Source organism: Dipodomys merriami, unplaced genomic scaffold (assembly GCF_024711535.1).
Source record: "Dipodomys merriami isolate MVZ:Mamm:240054 unplaced genomic scaffold, mDipMer1.0.p SCAF_34, whole genome shotgun sequence".
Taxonomy (NCBI): domain Eukaryota; kingdom Metazoa; phylum Chordata; class Mammalia; order Rodentia; family Heteromyidae; genus Dipodomys; species Dipodomys merriami.
This window is the reverse complement of record NW_027204937.1, coordinates 12178314-12199320: the sequence shown is the minus strand read 5'-3', so window position 1 is coordinate 12199320 and position 21007 is coordinate 12178314. Positions and strand designations below refer to the sequence as shown.

Here is a 21007-nt window from a genome sequence, read left to right as displayed (position 1 = left end):
ACAACCTCTCAAATAGCCCCCCACCCCCAAACAGGATCTTCCACCAAATGCTCAAGTAAAAATTCTCCCCTTCTCCCATATTCTTTTCTCTCCTGCCTCCAGGAAATCCAACAGGGTGACCTTGTCCCATTTGTCTCTGACACGGATGATGGTTCTGTCTAGCCCACAGTGACCATTCCAGTCCCAGCCCCCCAGCACAGCTCTCTGCAGTCACCTCCTAACCCGCTCCCTTGCCCCGCAACACTCTATTTTCCACACAGCAAGCACAGCGATCTTTACAATCATAAATCAGATCATGCCATTTCCTTGCTTAAAACCCTCCAGTGGCTCCCATTTTACCGAAACTAAAATCCCAACTCCTTACTCTGCTTACTAAGCTTGCCATGAGGGGAATTGTATCCTTCTCCTCACCTCTCCAATTTCATCCCCACCCCCATCTCTGTAGCCATTTTTTTTTTCTTGTTTTGACCAAGTTCATGCTTCCTTGGGGCATTTGTAGTGGTCATTGGTCATTTCCCAAGTGTGCAATGTTGTTTCTCTAGACCTTTGCATGGCTGACTCTTGTCATTTGGAACTTAACTTAAATGTCACCTCTCAGCAAAGACCTCCCAGCCATCCAATTCCCCATCACACCTTTTTGAGGTTTTTGTTGTTGTTGTTGTTGTTTGGCACGGAACTGTTCATTAACTAATGTCTTTTCATCTTGTTTGCTTACTTCTTTACTGTCTCCCACAAGTAGAATATGGTCTCCACCACAGCTTATTCATACTATATACCCAGTATCAGGCACATAGCAGAGTTCAGGAATTATCTATTAATTAGTAACAACTGGTTTGAAGTAGTTCTCATTTCCTCTAGTGAGAAGAGAAAGAAGGGACACCAGTTCTGGAACCATTTAATGAATTCCCTTATCCAAACCAACAGTAGCTCCCTGTAGGAGGCAGGGCTCTCAGGCCCTGGAGGATACCCCAGCTCCAAGTTCTCTGCTGAAGCACTGGGCCTCTGAGGAGGTCCATGCTGCAGGCATGTGTAAGACTTAGCCTTCACCCAAGATCCCACTGTAGCTCCCTGCAGGACACACCAGGCCCTGCATGAATTTCCAAGGCCAGGGAGCTTGATGCCCCTGTGCTGCCAGAACAATGTCCTCACCTTCCAATGAAACAGCCTCTGCAGTGGTCCCCCTCAGGGGCCTACCATGGATAGGCTAGCAGGGCTACGGGGGCAGAGCACATCTGCCAGCCCCACTCTCCTACACAGCGGGGTCAGACTGCCCTCAAGGGACTTGTCCCTTAACTCTCACCTAGTGTCTCAAGGGAACCAGTCTGGCGACCTAGACAGATTGGGGTTGGGGGAAGTTCTCTGCTGGGGTTGCGTGGATGGTGAGTATCCTTCCTGATGTGCCTGAGGAGGAGGGGATGCAGAGGAAATAAATGATGATCTGCAGCTGGGGTAGTCAGAAAGCGGCTCCTCTAGAGACTCAATGTCTCCCTCTTCCACTCTATTCTGGCCTCCGTTCTCCTTACAGCACTGACCTTTGATCTGTTGATTCAGTGGTTCACTGACTTCCCTGAATCCTTATGTGACATTCACTCTTCCCCAGGAGCTAGGTCCAGAAGAAGACCTGGAGATCTTGTGAGGAAAAATGAGGAAGGAGTCCAGGAGTATAACTCTGAGAATCCAGCAGCAGGCAGGAGAGGGCTTGGGCCTGGACTCAGTACTGAATCTGAGGCATCTCTTCCTGAGGAGGTGGGTGGGAGAGGGTGGTCCAGACCACATTGCAAGCAAGCAGCATCAGCAATGGCTTCTCGGCTTCTCTTACCTTCAATCAAGGCAACAGGTGACATCTGGGGCTGCCAATGACCCAGAAGAGAGAGGATGAGCCCAGGAAGTGGCTCTGTACACCCATTTTCACACACACACACACACACACACACACACACACACACACACACACACACACAAATATCCTGGACCATGGCAGAAGAGATGCCTTTTGGGAAAGAGGAAGGGAGGCTGATGAAGCCAGGTTGGGTGAGTTGGCTGTCATGGTCCCCAAGGGTGGTGGGCCAACGTGTGCCACCATCACTGTTTGCTTGGATTGCTGCAGGGAGAGGAGGGGCTGGCTCAAAGTTGCTGGATCTTCCTCCAGCCCCTCCCCCAACCTTCCCCTTATTCTTCTTGTCAGCAGCCCTCACCCACCTGGGCAGATCCCAGGCTGAGATCCCAGGCAGGGCCCACATTCCCAAAGTCCAGAAAGGTCTGAGTTTTACACTGGCCTCAAAGCTCTTCTCCCCTTGCCATCCCTGTTGGGTGGCCATGCCTCTAGACTTCCACCTCCTCCCCCTCCCACTCACAAGTGTGATGTTGACAGTTACCCAAACACTGCCATCCCTCGTCTCTCACAGAAGCCTGGCAATTGCACCCACAGTCACACTCCTACGTTCATCCAGCCTCCCTCAGCTGACACACCTGTTCTGGCTGACATTACCAGGCACGTACAGTCTCAGACAGTCTTATCTCCAGCCATGTACTCCACGCCCCTGGGGTGCCCTTCTCTTCATGAAGAACTGGTGCTAGGATGCTGAAGCCCTTGGCCACAGGCTGAGCCCACCGTCAGGGGCTCTATGTCAGCTTCTCCATCTGGACTGCTCACCACAGAGGACTGAGTGTAAAGATGCTTTATTAAGAAGTGAGGCACAGCAGGAATGGCACGGTGTGGGCGTTGCTGGCAGTGAAGATCACACAGCAGTCTCTAGGGCTGAAGAAGTCCTTCAACTACTGAGGTCCTAGCTTCAACTCCCCTGCCTTTAGTCAGACAGAAAGGGCAGGGTGTGTTCACTCAGCTCTATCCTAGGAACCATCCTGGCTGAAGTCAGAATTCTTCCTCCCAAATTAATCCTAAAAGTCATTTTGGGATACAGACAAGGGAGAGAGGGTAGAGGCAGAAGGAGGGTTGGAGGCCTTTTACATAGCATCCTCTCCTTCTCCTCCTGCCTCCCTGATTGTCAGCTCTTCGATCAGTGGATGCTTCTACCTCCACAGTGCCCGGATGTCACGGGGGAGGGGCCGGGCTCCAAGGGCTCCTGGTTTCATCAAGGCAGGGCTGAGGGTGAGTTGTTGAACCCGGAGACCCCGCTTAAGAAGCCAAGGCTCTGCTTTCTACTTTGAGGTGAGGGTGGGCCCACACCATCACCACATTCAGCCCTCCAGAGCTCTGGAGATGGGGCAGATGAGACCATTGGATCTTATCAAATTCTCTCTCCAGCCCTCACCCTCTCTCTCCCTCCCTAGCTTGAATTTTTGCTTAGATGCTATTGGACAGAGAGAACCCAGAAAGGTGAGTTGGGCCGGGACCTGGCCTGCTAGGAGGCGGCCCGCTCCCTGGGTAGGTTGAGCTGGTTTGCTTCGGGTCGTGGCACATAGACGGCTGCGGGGGCCGGCGGGTCCAGGGCGAAGAGGCTGGGGCCGGGGCTGGAGCGGCCGGAGGACGCGGCCGAGGCGGCGGGGCTGAGCTGCACGGCTGTGGTGTCCTGCGCCGTGCGCTCGCTGCTCTCCATCTCCAGCGCCACGGGCCCGGCGCGCCCAACGCCTGGATCCCGGCCAGCAGTCGCCAAGGAGCGCGCGCGGGGCGCAGGGCCCCGGCTGCTACACACGCAGCAGGCCGCGAAGAAGCCCAGCGCCAGCACCAGCAGCGTCGGCCCCACGATCAGTGGTGCGTTGTGCCCCGGCAGGAAGGAGGCAAAGGCGCCCACCAGTGTCACGTTCACGCCCGCCAGCAGCACGCATAGACCGCAGGCGCAGCAGAGCGCGGGCGACGGTAGGCCCGGCAGCCGGCCCTGGGCGCGGCCCTTGGGCGCCTGGGCCCCCTGGATGTTCTTCTTTGAAAGCGGCATCGTCCTGCACACGCAGGGTACGCCTCAAGCTCCCGCCTGTGAAGGACGAGATCACCGTGGTCCTGTGGGCACACAGCAAGAGGTGCAGCTCAGCCTCCCATCTGGCTCAATTCTGTGGGTATATTCAGGGCTTCATAGCCTAGGGTCATCTTGGGTGGCCTCCTGCTTCTATCTCTGGGTAATAACCCACGGTGCTGTGGGTTGTTGTTGTTTCTTTGCTCAGTCCCCAAGTGTCCCTAATGGTGAACCTCACCATCCACTAATCTTGTCTGCCTTCCACCTCCTTCCCTCCAGGAGGAGAAGAACCTTCCCGGGCTACTTAAGAGAGTGAATAGCTGTAAGTGCTCATCATCATCAACATCATCCTCAGTACTCCTCCAAGGCAGGTAGGTGGTTTAAGAAGCTCTTAGGTTTTAGATAACTCCCCACGTGGAAGAAGCTTGAGGATTATCTGGTCTGGCGTATCCTTGCTAAAATGGAGAAACTGAAGCTCAGAGAGACCTATGTATCCGAGATCCAAGACCAGGAACAAAAGGACCACATGAGACTGTGGGAGGCATAGCACCGAGTGGCACTAACTTTCTTGACCTTCAAATGAGGAGGCTCTGGACTGGGTGGGCTATGTGATAGAGAGGAGCTCTGGATGTTTCTGATGTCCAGAGTCGGGGGCCTGTCCTCACATGTGCTGGGCCCTAAGGCTCTTTCCAAATGGTGTATTCTATTAGATTCCAGGAATGCCTCTATCCCATCAATCCAGGATTCTCCTGTTGGACCTGGGTCCAAAAACCTGAAAATGGAGACTAGAATTCCTTTCTAGGAATTTCTAGGTTTATCTGGTGCTAAGAACTATCACTGGACATCAGAATTCTGAAAATGCTTGCAAAATCAAGAGTAATATAATTGGAGTCTAGGGATTTATGACTTGGATTTGCAGATTCTGCCTTATCACATGAGAGCATTGGTAGTAGGTCCTCAAAGGATGAGACCATACTTGTGAGCTGTGTTAGTATTATGAAACAATGTCAGTAAAGAGTCCTGGATGAAGAGAAAAGCAAGCAGATGGTAGTGCAGGTAGGCGAGAGCAGAGTATTTAGGGTAGGGAACATAAGACTAACCTCATAAGATACAGTGATAATGAATGTCTTAAGCTACACAAAGTGCTTAGAATAGTATTTCATGAACATTAACCACATCTTATGTTGTATTTGACAAAGATGGGGGCTTTTGAAGTCTTAGATCTAAGAAGTGGCTTGTGTCTGATTTGGAAATGGGGAAGTTGGTCTGTTTCCCAGGTAGAAGTATTTTCCTGCACAGAGTAGGATTGAAGAAAACTTGATGACTTAGGTGAGTGAAAACAAAGGCTAGTATCAGGGAAGGGTGGCTCAGATCCTTTACTCTGGACATAGGTTGGATTCAGCTTGGCCTAAGCAGGTCAGAGGGTCTCATATCCAGAGCTGAGTGTACCAGGATTCCTCCATATTAAGAAGTGGCAGTTTTCCTGGGAAATGCCAGAATCACCTTGCTGCCACACCCAGCCAGTAGGAAGACAGACATGTGCTTTCTTCAAACACATGTTGACCTTAGAGGCCATCAACAAATGGTAGATTCCTCAGGAAACTCCATACTGTCTGATCCAACCTACAGATGAGGGTTCTACCCAGCAACTACTAAAGGGATGCAGCATCCCACAGTCGCTCACTGAATCCCTAAAAGTATGTAGTGTTGATTAATAGCTATATTTTATAGTTGAGGAAACTGAGGCTCAGAGAAGTAAGTATTTGGGGAGTGGTGGCTGGACTGAAAGAAGAAAAAACCTGAGACCAAAGTCAGAGAATAGATGATTTGGTTCACACTGCATAAAAATTTTGCTTCATTTTAAAGAGATTAGTTTAATCCTTGGGAGGGATGAGATTCTCAGATCTCCTTCTTTCAAATTGTCTGCCTGTCCCTCACCCTACCCATATTATCACTACCTGACATTTGGCAAAGATGGAGTTTTTCTTTTTCTGCTGGGCAGCTGACAGGGCAAGCCTGGTGGAGGGAATGGAATCTTCATCTCACCTTACCTCACACCATACTAAAAGCTGACAAGAGAAATTCTGGGCAGCTGAGGGTCTAAGAATCTCACTTCTTTTTAATTCTCAAATTTCCCTACATTTCTTTTTATTTTCTAGCCTTTTTCTTTTTTGACAGTTGTGGGGCTTGAACTCAGGGCTTAGGTGCTGTCCCTGAGCTCTTTTGCTCAAGGCTAGTGCTCTCCCACTTTGAGACACAACACCACTTCCAGTTTTCTGATGGTTAATTTGAGGTAAGAGTCTCATGGACTTTCCTGCATGGGCTGGTTTTGAGCCAGAGTCCTCAGATCTCAGCCTTCTGAGTAGCTAGGATTATTGGTGTGAGCCACCAAGTGTCCAGCTACAATTCCCCCCCCCCCCCCGGCCCCCATACCCAGTTGTGAGGCTTGAAATCTGGGCCTAGGCTCTGTCCCTCAGCTCTTCAGCTCAAAGCTAGCACTCCACCACTTGAGCCACAGCACCACTTCCGGTTTTCTGGTGGCTTATTGGAGAAAAGAATCTCTCAGACTTTCCTGCCAGGCTGGCTTTGAACCGTAATCCTCAGATCTCAGCTTCCTGGGTAGCTAGGATTACAGGTGTGAGCCACCAGTACACGGCCCAGCTACAATTCTTTTTCATAGATTCCAGTTTTCTATCAAAAGATTCTCTACTGTTAACTGTTTATTTTTAAACATTTCAGCCTTTAAGTCCTATGCCTAATATTTCCATCATTTAGCTCTCCAGAGAGGTTGTTTCTAGAGACTGTTTTATTGCTCTTGGATTTTGGTCATCTTGTCTTTCTCCTTGAATGACAGATACTTTAAAGGGGGATGTTGTGCTAGGGATTGAATCCAGGGCATTGTATATATCAGCAAATGCTCTTACCACTGAGAAATTCACCACATCAGCCCTTAGATAACAGTAGAGAGAGCATATACTCCAGATAGAATTTACTTACTGCTCCCTCAGGCATCTGAAGAAGGAATAAGGCTACTTTAACGTAATCTGGGATGGATCTGATTAGAAACTCTGTTCCAGTTTTCTTGAATCTAGTCAGTATCTGTCTAGTCATTGTAGCCCTTTGGGCCAGTTAACTGAAATCTGGAGGAAGGTTGGTGTATATAATTCAGTGATAGAACATGTATCTACAGTGGGCAAAGCCCTGGGTTTGGTCTCCCTTTTGTAAGCCCTGAGTTCTAGTTCTGATTCCCTTATCCCATTGCCTTCTACAAATTGTGAAATACTTTAAAGGAATGATTGAAACAAAATATTATTTCTTTTCTCTCCACCATCTCCTGGACTCTTTATTGTCTATAAACAGATTTTGTTCTTTTTTTTTTTTTTTCAGTACTAGAGATTGAAATCAGGCCTTCTTTCTGGTAAAGCAGGCATAAGAGAGGCTGAGTGATGCTTCCAGCCCATTTTGGCTTTGATTATTTTCCAGGTATAGTCTTGCTTTATGCTTGCATTGCAATTCTACTTGTGTTGCCCAGTATCACTGGGGATGACAGTCATGTGTCACTGTGCCCAATCATTATGCTTCCTCTGTAGCTAGGATAACAGGAATGTACCACTACTCCCAACTATTGAGAGAGATGGAGTCTCAAGAACTTTTATGGACATGCTAATCTTGATCCTCTAATCTCTACCTCTTGAGTAGCTAGGATTATAGACTTGAGTCAGCATGACTGTCTTACAAAGAAATCTCTTAAAGCCCAACACTGGGGCCGGGAAGGTGGCTCAGAGGAAGAGTGCTTGCCTTGCATGCATGAGGCCCTGGGTTCGATTCCTTAGCACCACATAAGCAAAAAGAAAAAAAGCCGGAAGTGGCACTGTGGCTCAAGTGGTAGAGCGCTAGCTTTGAGCTGAAGAGCTGAGGGACAGCGCCCAGGCCCAGAGTTCAGGCCCCACGACTGGACCCCCCAAAAAAATAAAAATAAAAATAAATAAATAAATTTAAAAAGCCCAACGCTGGTGGTTCACACCTGTAATCCTACATACATAGGAGGCTGAGATCTGAGGCTTGAGGTTCAAAGCCAGCCTGGGTCAGAAAGTCTGCAAGACTGATCTCCTTTTAATCACCAGAAAACTGGAAGTAGAGCTGTGGCTCAAAGTGGTTGAGTGCTAGCTTTAAGCAAAAATGTTCAGACACAGTGCCCTAGTCCTGAGTTCAAGCCCCATGACTGACAAAACAAACAAACAATGACATCTCCTAAATATTCAATCAATTTTAAGGTTCTTCTCAATAGTAAGTTGAGTGAGTCTACCTTAGCTAGAAACAGAAGTCTAGATGGGAATCTAGCATTTGTATTTTCAGACTAATAATTAACATTTGTGCTATATAGAATGCTTAATAATATTTAATTTTTATAACATAAGATTGAGTATTACTATTATGTCCTAATTTGACAGATGAAGACATTGAAACAGTTTCTATAAAGTCACTCAAGACCACTCAATGGCAGTGATGGTACAAGGATTTAAATTTGCTGTTTTGGTGCCCTGAAACCTGAGCTCTCAACCTAGCTGGTGCTAGATTAACATTTAGCAAATGTTACATGACTAAAGCACCAGGCCCTAGCTCTTCTCCAGGTCCTGTAGGTGAGCTCCTGTAATTAGGACTTACACTATTCAAATGTCAACAGGAGAGCAGCACAGGATATGTTTTTTTCTACTGTAAGGAAAGGTAAACTCTGCTCATCCTGGGATTTAGTACACTTGATTCAACAGATTGCAAATTCGTGCTTAGGGATCCAGCTTCCAAGAGCTAATTGCCAATGAGTGATTCTTATCTGGGAGGGAGAGCTGGCAAAGAGAGCTGACTTGGAAACAAAACAGCTCCTAGAAGAGTCTCTACCCAAGGCACAGAAAGATGTAATAAATTGTGGGTGTTGGGTTTATTCCTGAAGTTTCCTCCATTGTGGTGAACAGGGATTTGGATCTGTGCAGGGGTGAGGTGTTGAGGTCATTCAGTGTGCTTGCTATTCAATTTGCCCTGCCATTTCCTCTGGCAGACTGTGGCCCTGGATGCCACTGGTGCAGGGCTGGACTTATTTTGTGTGGCTGGCACTGCCAGGATTGTCCTTGGTACTATTCATGCCATCTTTCTGGTATTTCCCTCTTCTAATCATGTTACAGCAGCATTTCTTGCCTGATTTGAGCTCTGGCAAATGTATTCTAGGCTATTAAGGAAGCAGGGCCCCCTGAGCTGATGCTAGTGCTATCTCAAATCTACCAAGCCCTATTTGATTACAAGCCCAGCCTTCAGTTCAGTGCCTGAGCACAGAGGAGGTCACTGCTTTGACTCATGAGTTGCTAGGTTTGGAGAACTGTTGCTTTAGTGAATCCCCCAAGCTGCTGAATCTGGGGAGATCACCTGGACCAAATGCTCCTGCTTAAAATTTTATTCTAAAAATTATTACTAGGATTATGATGGCTATTATCATTTGCAGTGCTAAGGACTGAATCCAGACCTCACTTATGCTACATAAGTGCCTTACCACTGAACTGTATATCCTTTGTCTTTTTTTTTTTTTTTTTTAGCAAATGTACTTATTTTGAGACAGGGTCTTGATAAGTTCCCTTGGTTGGCCTCAGATTTGCAATTCTCCTACCTCAGCCTCCCGAGTAGCTGGGATTACAAGTATACATCACCACAACTCACAACCAAGCCTTCCATCTACAGATGGGAGAAACTGAGGCTTGGCATGGGAAAGGTCATGGAAGGAGTCTATGCCAAATCAGAACAGAATCGTCCTTTTTCCAATCCAAGTGTTCTGAACACTGATATCAGCTGCCAAGGATTCTGCTTAAGAAGTTCTTCATCCCTGCCACCCTATCTTTGGTCAAGAAGATCTTGGCACTCTTTGAAAGTCCGGTCTAGAAGCAGTTTGGGGCAGGGGCAGGCACTTGGGAATTTTGAGTTGAACAACTTGGAAGAACTGGGACTCCTTTTTGGGTAATTGTAAAAAGAAAGAAAGAAGGAAAGAAAGAAGGAAAGAAAGGAAGGAAGGAAGAAAGAAAGAAGGGAAGAAAGGAAGGAAGGAAAAGGGAGGGAGGGAGAGAGAGAAAGGAAGAAAAGGAAGGAAGGAAAGAAGGAAGGAATGAACTAACGAATGAACAAGCCAGGCGCTGGTGGCTCACGCCTGTAATCCTGGCTACTCAGGAGACTGAGATCTGAGGATCAAGGTTCAAAGCCAGCCCAAGCACAAAAGTCTGTGAGACTCTTATCTTCAATAAACCACTCAGAAAACAGAAGTGGCACTGTGGCTCAAGTGGTAGAGCACTAGCCTTGGGCTGAAGAGCTGAGGGACAGCTCCCAGGCCCAGAGTTCAAGCCCCACATGACGAACAACAAAAAGAAAGAAAGAAAGAAAGAAAGAAAGAAAGAAAGAAAGAAAGAAAGAAAGAAAGAAAGAAAGAAAGAAAGAAAGAAAGAAAGAAAGAAAGAAAGAAAGAGAAAGGAAGGAAGGAAGGAAGGAAGGAAGGAAGGAAGGAAAGAAGGAAGGAAGGAAAGAAGGAAGGAGTAAAAGAAGTGTGTAGCCAGGTTATTGTCCCTGAATTAAGGTCCCTTGTCAACTTGCTGCTCTACCTTCAGTTAGCAGAGGTTTATAAAGGTGGAAATGGGGACTTGGTTTTATATGCCTGGTTGTTGAACTACTATGAAATTGAAAAGTCCATGTTTCTCTGCACCAGAATTACTGCTTCCTGGAAGGTATGGAGATATTTCTTTTCTTTTCTTTTCTTTCTTTCTTTCTTTCTTTCTTTCTTTCTTTCTTTCTTTCTTTCTTTCTTTCTTTCTTTCTTTCTTTTTCTTTCTTTCTTCCTTTCTTTTCTTTCTTTCTTTCTTTCTTTCTTTCTTTCTTTCTTTCTTTCTTTCTTTCTTTCTTTCTTTCTTTCTTTCTTTCTTTCTGTCGATTGTGGGGCTTGAACTCAGGGCCTGGGCACTGTCCCTGAGCCTCTTCGTGCCCAAGGCTAGTGTTCTACCCCTTAAACTATAGCACCACTTCCAGTTTTTGAGTGGTTTATTGGATATAAGAGTCTCAGGAGGACATTTCTGCCAAGGCTGGCTTCAAACTACGATCCTCAGAACTCAGTCTCCTGAGTAGCTTGGATTACAGGCTTGAGCCACTGGTGCTTGGTTTGGAGATGTTTTAAAAGAGTATAGTCATTGATTATAACCAGGTAATCATCAACAAGCTTAGGAGTGGTTCTCGGCAGAGGCAAGAGTTCTTAGGGAGAGGGTTTTTGGCTGAAGACCCTATAGGTGAGTTCATGGTTCTAAGATGTTCATGTTGCATGAGATCAGCTGCTTTTCCCAGCTGCAATTGCCCAGCTTATGGTCTCAGGTTTGTACTCAAAGGCCCCAAGAGCCTCTGGATGAGAGACCTGGGCTTTGGCAGAGATCTCCCACTCACTCCAGACCCTCTGTCCTCCATGTGAGACCCTGCCCTCATTTGCTCAATCGGAATGCTTTGTTCTTTCACTAGTAACTCTTCTGTTTCCTTTCCTGAAGTCTGGGCAGCCTATTTGTCTGGTGCTTCAGCCCCCTCTCTATCCCCAGTCTGCCCCCTTCCTCAGGGAACCTCCCACATCACTATTACTCATTGCTGGCTGGGGGTTATTCACTACCCTGCAAGCTCTGAATTTTGTCTCCCCAGAGCCCAGAGAGCCACCATCACCCCACTCCACCCAATCTACAGGCCCTTGCCCATCCTAGGCACACAGATGAGTAATCCCCTCCCCCATATTCCCCAACCTAAAAACAAGGCTTGAGGATGAAGGCCTGGCTTTGCCTGAGGGGATGTGTATGTATGTATGTATGCTCACCCCCCCACCCAATGGCTAGACATAATGGCCAGCATATATGCAGCTGCATTCCACACAGTGCTGCAGACAGGGTGAAATACAAACCTTCCCAGTTTCCTCTATGACGGAGTGGGCTGCAGCTCAGCAGAGCTACCTCTGCAGATGCCCTTCCTGGGAGAGTGGAGGCAGAGGCAGGTGCTTGAGAGAAGTGGTCCCTTGGGAGAGGTAATGGGAACCACTTTGCTTCAGTCATTCTGAAGGCATTCTCACATGGACAGTAGGTCTCCATGCCTCTAGCTAGCAAACCTCTCACAGCCTTGCAGGCTCTGGCTTCCAGCAAATCAGAGGGCCCCTGGATTCTGCAGCCTTCTTTGCAGCAATCACAGCCCTGTGTACATTAGACTAACCTGTGCACCCATTTGGGAAAGGTGTCTCCTCTGCCTTCTGCTTTCTGTCTTCTGATTCCTTCTAGTCCTTCCTGATGCTCTCAGCCCAGTTCCCAGCCAGAGCAGATTGGAATCTTTGGCCTTAGTCTGGACCTCTGCCTCCTTCCTGGAGCAGCTGGAGGAGATTTCAGACTGCTGGAGTGGAAACACTGCTTTCTGAGGCTGTGAGACTAGCTATGCCTTCCCTTCCAGTCTGTTCTACCTCCTTGAGGCACTGCAGCATTTTGTGTCCTCCTCCCCACTTCGCTCTTTGGCTCCTCATCTCCATTGCCTTGTTCTCCCTTCTACCTCCCCTCTTGTGACCTTCAAGATCTTACTACCTTTGGCATCACCTTGACCCAGTCTACCTCTGAGAAAGCCTGCTTTCAACTTACCCCCACTCCTATTGCTATACAAACACTTGTACAGCATCTGCTATGTGCCCAACACAGTTCTAAGCTGCTATGAGATCAAGTATAGCTTGTCCCCTCTAAAGCCTAGGTTTTCATTGTGATGGTGTTGGGAAGGAAGGCCTGTAAGAGGTGCCTAGGTCATGAAGAGGGATTAATGTCTTTCCCACTGGACTGGGTTAGTTCTGTCTCTTTGGGGGTGGGTTACTCACTGCAAAAGCATGTTATTGAAATGTTTTTGTCTGTTTTGCTCTTCTGCTGTCTGCCACAGGTTGAGCAGCTCCCAACTACTGCTAGAGTGTCCTGCTCTTAGGCTTTCCATCCCTGCTTACTCAGCCTCTCACACTCAGAGAGGCTACATTACTTGCCCAGGGTCACAAATGCAGTAGTCATACACGGTAGAGCCAGGATCAAAACCCAAGCTGCTCATCTCCTAAGTCTGTGCTCTCTTCTAAATCTGTGTGTATCTGAACCCTGTCAAGGTTCCAGGCTGCACACTGCCTGTTGCTGTCACTGTTCTCTGATCACATGCCATCCTCCAAACCCTACATTTTCACCATGGTCCTCTTGCACCTGCCACTCTATGCATCCAACCTAGATCTCACACTTGCTGATTTCAGCTCATCTCGTGTGTGTGTGTGTGTGTGTGTGTGTGTGTGTGTGTGTGTGTGTGTGTGTGTGTGTATGTGTGTGTGTGTGTGTGTATGTGTGTGTGTGTGTGTGTGTGTGTGTGTGTGACTTGTGCATGCAGCTTGAACTCAGGGCCTGGGTGCTGTCCCTGAACTTTTTTGCTAAAAGCTAGACCTCTACCACTTTGATACATAGCTCCACTTCCTTTTTTTTTTTTTTTTAAGTGGTTAATTGGAGATGAGTTTCACAGCCTTTCCTGCCTTGGCTTTGAATGGTAGTTCTCAGTTCTCAGCCTCCTGATTTACAAGGATTACAGGCATGAACCATCTGTACCTAGTTTCCTCTCTTATGTCTGAATATGTCCCTTTGTCCTTTTGCCAAATCTGTGCAGCAAAGCCTCAACTTTGACCTCAGTCCAGCTTGCTACCTTCCCAAGTGTGTGCCTACACAGCGAAGCCTAGGGTAGAGAAGAAGCCTCATCTGGGAGGGTGGGCCACCTGTGCATCCCTATTTCTGGCTCTACTGGGGCCCTTGAGGTACTAGGGAAAACCTCATCTTCTAGTTTAAGCTCCCCAGCTCTCCATCCCCCACCAGACTGTGCTGAAAACAAAAACTCCCTCCCACCCCACATCAGTCTTCAGCTAATACTCCCTCCCTTTCATGAAAGTGCTGCCTACAGTCTACTTCATCTCCTTCCTAAGTGTCATCCACCCTAGACTGGCTTCTGTTCTAGCACACTCCTGCTCACCAAGGCCACCAGCTGACTCCCTGTCACAGAGTTTAACACTTCCCTACCAAGGAGCTCTGCCTCTAGGCTACAGGTTTCCCACCCTCTCTCACGAAGCCCACAGCCTCAGCCCTGGCCTCTCTTCCTGCTGCAGGCCTCCTCCATACACTTTCAACCCCTCTCAGGGCCCTGCCATCCATTGCTTCCTCTCTGTTCTCACTGCTGCTCCTGCTTGTTCCCCTGTCCCTCTTTCCTGTTCAAACCCTCCTGGGTCCCCACTGTAGCTGTTGCCGCCCAAACTCCCCCAGGTAGCGTTCCCCTCCACTCTTTCTCAGTGGTACTGGGGTTTGAAATCAGAGCCTTGGGAGAAAAGAAATGCTAAGCAAAGTGCTCTACCAATGGCCAGACCTCCAGGCTGGGTATGGTGAGCTGGACTGCCCAGGTCTGGTGATCTGGTGTGCTGAGTCTGGTTTATCCTCAGCTGGCTGCCCCAGCTCTATCTTCTAGTGCAGCTAAAATGACCCCTGCCTCCTTCTTTGTCCCTCCCTTCCTCATTCCCTCCCTCTCATAGGCTCCCAAACTTCAGACTCCTTTCCAGCATCAATTCTGTGTACTGTGCCCCAACTGGCTTGAGCCCCAGGATGAGGCCACCTTGCTTACTGCAGCTCCTCCATTACCCAGAGAATATGAATGGCGAAGGGAGGCATTGGTCGGAGACCACCTAGGTTTGCCTTCTGCCTAGCTGGCTTCACTTCTCTCTTGGATTTGAAGTTGTTGGGTGTCCACTTGTGTGGGCTCCCTCCTCACTTTGGGCTTAGGAAGGAGGGAGGGTAGAGGGTGCTGGAGGGCAGATCCTACCAAGTTGAGGAGGCCAGGAGTAGCCTCTGTGGTCTCCCCTTCTCCCATGCGCCTCTTTGTCTCACATCTTTATTCAAGACTACAAGTCCCTGTCTCTTCCCAGGACTTCAGAGCTGGACAGATTCTCCTTGATTTCCTCAGCCCTCGCTCGCCCTCCCTCCAGCCTCCCCCAACTCGCCTGAGGGGTGCGTGGGCTCTTCTCTCTCCTGCCGTCTGACCAGGCGATCGTCCAGTGCCAGGGGGCTGTAGGGGAGTCGGCCGCGGGCCGGCTTCGAGGCTGGACGACGGGGTGGCTTCCCGGGCAGCGGCGCCGTGAGAGTCCGGCTCAGCCAACGCTGGGAAGGGGTTCCAGGAGGATGCGCCCCGCGCAGAACCAACACGCACAGCGCACAGCGGCGCTCGGTTCGGCTCCCTCGGAGCGGCTCCCGGGGCGGAGCCAGGCCTCCTCCCCCGGTCCCCAGCCCCTCTCCCCGCGTGGGAGGCTGACCGCGGCACCGGGAGCCCCCGGAGAGCTGCGTCCCCGCGGAGTCCCTCCCACCTCCCGCTCGCGTCCTCCTCCCCTCCGCGCCTCCAGGTTCGCGCTTTGCAGGCAGCCTAGCAAATAACGCCCGGCCGGCCGCCGGCCCACACGGTCTGGCCCGCGCCGGCCCGGGCCGGCGTGCATTCCGCGTAGCTGCCTGCCGGTCCTGCCTGCAGCTGGTCCTGCCTGCAGCTAGCAAGGGGTGCGGCCGCAGGCACCGAGCCCGTGACTTTATCTCCGGCTGGGGTTGGTTCCAGCACCGGCCAGAGATAGGGAAGGTGGCAGATCCTACAGAGTTGAAGAGCCAGGGGAGGAGGTTCTAGGCTGGGCTGTGTGGCGGCAAAGCTGCTGCACTGACTTCCCTGGTCCTCGAATTGTATCTCTCCCTTCATTCATTCATACGCAACCATTCACAAATGCCACCTGATGGGGCTGTGATGGAGCAGTTTCTACAGCCACCCTCCATTTGCAGATGTGGAAACTCAGGCCCAGCCCCCGCCCCCAACTTCTGGCCTCAGCTGCTCTTGGCCAGAAACAGGATGGCTCATTTCCACTTCCCAGCCAGAATCAGTCGTTCAGGTGGGACGGCAGGGTATGCCTTCAAGGGGCTGCCTGGACTAAGCACTCTTCAGCTTTGGCCCACCACTATGTTCTCAGCACCCAGCCCTGCCCAGCCCAGCTACAGCCCACATGTCAGGTGTGGGATTGAAAAGCAGGGATTCCTTTTGAAAGAAGGCTGAAAGAGCTGGGTCCCTGTCCACCCCCACCTTCGTGCTGAAACATTCAAGGGTTCTGTCGTTGCTTAGAGGCAAGGAGTCACTCCTCCAAATACCACTTAACTGTACTACCCTGCCAGCTTGGCTGTGACCTGGGAGAGTGGAGATACACCTGGGGAGGTTGCAAATAACCATCCACCTGCATAGAAGGCTTCAGAAAGTCCAGGTAGGGGAAGAAGGGGGACCAAAGGCCCAGGCCTCAAGAGGTCCAAGGATCCTCTGAACCCTCACTCAGATCTTCTCCAGTGGGCATGGAGATTTGCCATTTGTGTTCACTCCTTCATTCATTCCATTTGGATCCCTAGCACCTCTCTGGGCCTGGCTCTGCTAGGCATTATGGTACCATAACCCTGCCTTGGGGAGGTCATGCCTGGGAGGGGTTGATGGAGAAGGAGAGTTCAGGCTCTACATCCCCAGTTTCCACTCTCCAACATTGGACATCTTTTGGGGGGAACAGAAATGAGGAGTAAATATAAGAGGAAGGGTTTCCTCATTGATCAAAAAGGAGCCAGAGTTGTTTTTGTTGATGATGATGCAGAGGAAAAAGAGGAAGGAAAGGAGACGGAACAGGAGACAGGCAGAAGGGAAGTAGAGAGGAGGGAAAATTCAAGGAGAAGGAACCAGTTGGGCTGAAGGAACCAGTTCCCCCTACTGGCCAGCATTGTGGAGTTCAGCCCCTTTATGGAGATTGTCCCACTAGGGTCAGCAAAGCGAATCTTGTACCTGAACAGAGGACTGAACCTTGGGTGCAGAGACATGGGAGGAGACCTGGATGTAAAGCCTGGCTTCACAACCTTCCCTGCCCGACGAGCCTTTATCCCATAAGACCTCAGCTTTCCTATCTACAATGAGATGGATTTTTCTTCTCTGATTATTTTCCCCCAACTTCCATGGGATGCTTTTTGTACTCCCTCCCTCTGTTCTCAAAAGGGAGAAACAGATCCGAGTTACTCAAAGCAGTGAGCTGGAGGATGCCTTGGGGCTGTGGAATGACAGCTTAGTCAGAGAAAAGGTTCAGAGAAGACAAAGATCATGGAAGAATGAGATGATTCCTAGCGTCCTCTTCTCAAGCCAGGATATGGAGCAGGTGTCTTAGATGTCAGGCAAAACTGCTGTGCGTAGAGATATAGGCATGCTGAAGAATTTCTTCCTGGACATCAGCACCCGCATTTCCTCATTTCAAACCCTGATGTAGATGAGATCCCTGACGTGGTTCCTTAGGAAAGTCTACGGAGATGTTTGCACATTAAATCTAAGCCTCTAATGTTTATTGAATATCTACTGGGTGCTGCTTGACACTAGGGGCTAGAAAAGGAGCGACATTCAGTGGGTTTAAGGAAGCTTAATAATTGTTTTTATGACAAAGCCTTCAAGGTTTCAGAGAGAGAGGAAGGGGGACCAAGGCTGCTGGCAGAGGATGAGGACAGCATGAGGTTAGGGTGTTCTCTGAGCTGACTTTTAAAGAAGGAAGTTACCATGGGCAGAGAGAGCAGGGATGCCTTCAGAATATAAGGCCATGCTTTGAAGCAGACACATGTTAGCTTGTCCTTGGAGCAGGAAAATGATGAGGCAAGGAGACTAGAGTTCATCTGGGATTCAGGATCTGTTCCCAAGAAATTGCCCAGGATTTGAACATTCTGAAAGGATCTGGTTCTAGTCTTCCCTTCCTCTAGAGTCCCAAGGGCCAGTCTGTGGGAGCTGGGGACTCAGCTGGAGCTGAGTCCTATTGCCAAGATGAAGCCAGGGACTGGAAGTGGTGTGGGCGGGGGGAGGGAGGGGAGGGATGATGATTGCTGTTATAAGGCCTTAGACCTCAGATTCCAGAGAAATCAGCCAGTAGATCAAGGCTTAGCTATATTCCAGAAAGAAAAGCTAGATGAAGAGACAAGACATGTGAGCCACAAGGCTGGCAGCAACCCCAGGGCAAGCAGTTCTGATGAGCCTCAGCCAGAGGCAAATGCAGGCCTGCTGTCTTCAGGGTCTGGCCATTCTTCTGGTTTGGATCTTCTAGCTTGGACTCAGGAGGCCTGTGAGATAGGGGTGTCAAGCAGGAAGGGGAGGGCCAGGCAGGGGGGCAGTGCCTCATCCCTCCTCAGCCACACGGCCTCCTGGCTTCAGCTTCTCCAGGGTCCTGCTTACAGTGGACAGGCTGCTACGGGTCCCTGGAGGAGAGATCAGGTTGGGGCTGCCTAAGTACAGATTGCCATGGAGTTGTAGGTCAGGGGAGCCCCCAAAGGACCCAGGATAGGTGTTCCCAAGGCAGAGCTCAGACAGTTGCAGAGAGGGGCCTCCCAGAGGGATAGCTCCAGCCCAGTGGGGACAGGACAGCCCATCAAGAAGATAGCAGGACAGTGTGGAGGAGGGGTAGGCCTATGGGGCTGCTGTCTGCCTCCACAACTCTCCCCACCCCCATTTCCTAATTGTGTGATCTTGTGTGTGCTACTTAATCTCCCTGTACTTTGGTTGCCCCATATACAAAATGAAATGAGTATTGGCCCCTCCCTCACATGGCTATTATGAAAATTAAGTGAGTTGATATAGAGGAAGTGCTTGAGATAGCATCTGGAATAGGCCTCTGCTGAGTGAGTACTAAGCATCCCGCCGTTGGTGGCAGAAGCTGTGGGCTGGGCTCCCTTGGAGACACTCCTGCCGTGGGATTTTCCAGTGCATGGGGGACAGGATTGGTGAGTGAGATGCCTAGTGTCAGGTGTCAGTTCTGAGAGCTGGATTTCATCAGAATGAACAGACTGGGGAAATAAACTAGGGCAGGGTACCTGGAGGAGGGAAAGGGAAAGTGCCACCCCCATCTGTGTCCATGCTGGGTAGACAGGGCATCCCTGAGGACCAACAGGAGATCAGGTCAGCTCCAAGCAAGAAGGGTTCAGACATGGGGAAGAAGTATTCAAACTACCATGCTTTGCTGGGCTGGGAATGCCCCCCAAATTCCACTTGGGGGCCCACATTCTGCTTGGGTCCCCCAGAAATGCCCAGCCAGAGGGAGATGAAAGATGGATTCTGAGATTTCAACAATTTACCTTCCTTATTGCCATTGGTGCTGGATCTTCCCTCCACATGATCTGGCCCTGGGTTGGGGTGGATTCTCAGGTTCCCTGTGGGGTGAGAGCATCCAAACCATTGGTTACTGAACCATTCCCAAATCAGGTCCAGCTTGGGATGGGAAAGTTCTTCCTGCTTTCCCATCTCTCTTTGCTTTCACTGAATTCCTTAAGGTATCCCATGTACATTGAGCTGAATTGGGAAGGGGACAGTAAAAAAAAAAATGAGTGTTTGGAAAAGATAGCAGGGTTTTGAAGGTAGTGAAGGTCCAAGTGAGAACTAGGGATATGTATGTAAAGCCCAGTAGGACAGAGGGAGTAGGGAGGTGCTCTGTGGGTTGCTGAGAGGAGCTGGGAGCTATTCAGAGGTCCTGGGGCCTGGGGACATAGAGAGTCATTATGGGCCTCAGGGACAAGAGAAGATGATCTGGCTTGATTATCTGACCTTGGCTTTGAGGTGATGAAAAGTCTCTCAAGGGAGGACTTCCTAGGTTCAGCCACCTTTGCTCAGGCAGCAGGCTGGATTCTGCTACACTGTAGCCATGGCAACTGCTGCACAACACACACAGATAGCAACTCCAACATACAGCCAGGAGTAGTCTTACATAGACTCACTTAGACTGCACAATCAGTCACAGCCTTGTACACCTAGGGCTTTGAGCTGTCCTTGGCAGAAGGTCTCTCCTGGGGGAAAGGGGAAAGAGTGCTCACCTAGTGCAGGCAGGATGTGGTCCAAGTTGAACCGAGCCTTCAGGAAGGGGTAGGCGAAGATGAGAAGCCCTGAGAAGAGAGACACAGAGGGGTTCTGTGGTGGGAGAATCTGATCAGTGTGAGATGTAGGAGGCTATAGGTAGGCTGAGGGCCTGTGGGCTGGATTGTAAGGGTGATAGAAGGTGCATGGAAGGGCAAAAATACACTGGATTTGCGCTGTGGACATGCAAATGGAAGCCAGTGCATGTGTACATGAGGTAGCCAATCTAGGTTGGGAGGACTGTGTCTATCTGGGGAAAGGGTTAGAGACTGCGAAGGCCAGGCAAAGAGCAGGTTGGCTACCTTCCTTCTTACTTGGTGGGAATTGGGCTCTACTGACACCACTTTCCCTTCCAGTCCCTTAGGGCCCTCAGAGCTGGCTGAGGTATGGGAGCCTCCTCAGCAGGGAAATAGCAGCCCAGCAGGTCCTGCCCTACCCCCTCTCAGTGCCTTCCTAAACCAAATGCCTAGCAGAATTTTCAGATACTCATACCCCGAGCCGCTGGCTTGGGGCTTCAGGTTCTAACTTTAGCTTAAGGTGATGGGGTACAAGATGGTACTCAGCATAATTGTGGGGATATCAGTAGTCCTGGCCTGGATGGACAGATAAGAGTCCAGGAGCGGAAGAAAAGGAAACCCTTTGGAGCTGTACTGTTTTTCTGGTCTCATCAACCTGTTCTAAATACTCTGATGCATCCTACCACAAATAGAAGCCCTCTGGGTCTGAAAAGCAGGGTTGAAAGAAACAGCTCCTTCTTCTTCACACTGTCTCTTCCCTTCCAATGGTCACTCTACCCCAAACCCTAGGGCTGCCTCGCTCCCACCTCCAGCTTCTACTCCCCAACCAGTGCCTCCTGAGCCAGCCTTCCCCTCCATTTCTCCTTTACCTGGCCAGGCTACTGCTTCCCACAGGAAAGTCTCCCCTCTCCCCCAGCCCAACTCCTGCTCACCCAGCCCGGCAGCACCAAGGAAGATACCGCCCACTGCAGCTGCAGCCTTGGACACAGAGACTCCGATGATGATGCTGCCGGCCACGAGGCCAAGGGCCACACAGGCCAGCTGCAGGCAGTGGAAGTCTTTGCTGCTGATGGGGATGTCCAT

The 21007-nt window shown here is 49.9% G+C and overlaps 2 protein-coding genes across 3 annotated transcripts; both read right to left on the bottom strand.

The window, feature by feature from the left end:
- Nucleotides 1-3362: 3362 nt before the first annotated feature.
- On the bottom strand, nt 3363-12226 carry Tmem275 (transmembrane protein 275). Its single transcript, XM_069987065.1, has 2 exons — nt 12162-12226; nt 3363-3955 (listed from the first exon to the last, which is right to left on the bottom strand). Exon 2 carries the CDS (start codon nt 3891-3893, stop codon nt 3363-3365), a length of 531 nt encoding a protein of 176 aa, XP_069843166.1. The 5' UTR covers nt 3894-3955; nt 12162-12226.
- Nucleotides 12227-18089: 5863 nt separating this feature from the next.
- On the bottom strand, nt 18090-21007 carry Kncn (kinocilin). 2 transcript variants are annotated; one of them, XM_069987063.1, is made up of 4 exons: nt 20857-21007; nt 19864-19936; nt 19136-19242; nt 18090-18262 (listed from the first exon to the last, which is right to left on the bottom strand). In XM_069987063.1, the coding sequence occupies exons 1-4, from the start codon at nt 21005-21007 to the stop codon at nt 18183-18185; spliced, it is 411 nt and encodes a 136-aa protein (XP_069843164.1). In that variant the 3' UTR covers nt 18090-18182. The 2 variants fall into 2 exon arrangements, with proteins under 2 accessions (XP_069843164.1, XP_069843165.1); XM_069987064.1 differs by having other exon boundaries at nt 19136-19210; nt 19868-19936.

Excerpts from the sequence above, each read along its gene's own strand:
- Tmem275 (XM_069987065.1), bottom strand. The coding sequence starts at position 3,893 with ATGCCGCTTTCAAAGAAGAACATCCAGGGGGCCCAGGCGCCCAAGGGC.
- Kncn (XM_069987063.1), bottom strand. The coding sequence starts at position 21,007 with ATGGACATCCCCATCAGCAGCAAAGACTTCCACTGCCTGCAGCTGGCC. Across the intron at positions 19,937-20,856 it reads CCTTGGTGCTGCCGGGCTGG|GGCTTCTCATCTTCGCCTAC; the intron begins GTGAGCAGGAGT and ends CTCTCTTCTCAG. Across the intron at positions 18,263-19,135 it reads CACCAATGGCAATAAGGAAG|GGACCCGTAGCAGCCTGTCC; the intron begins GTAAATTGTTGA and ends TCTCTCCTCCAG.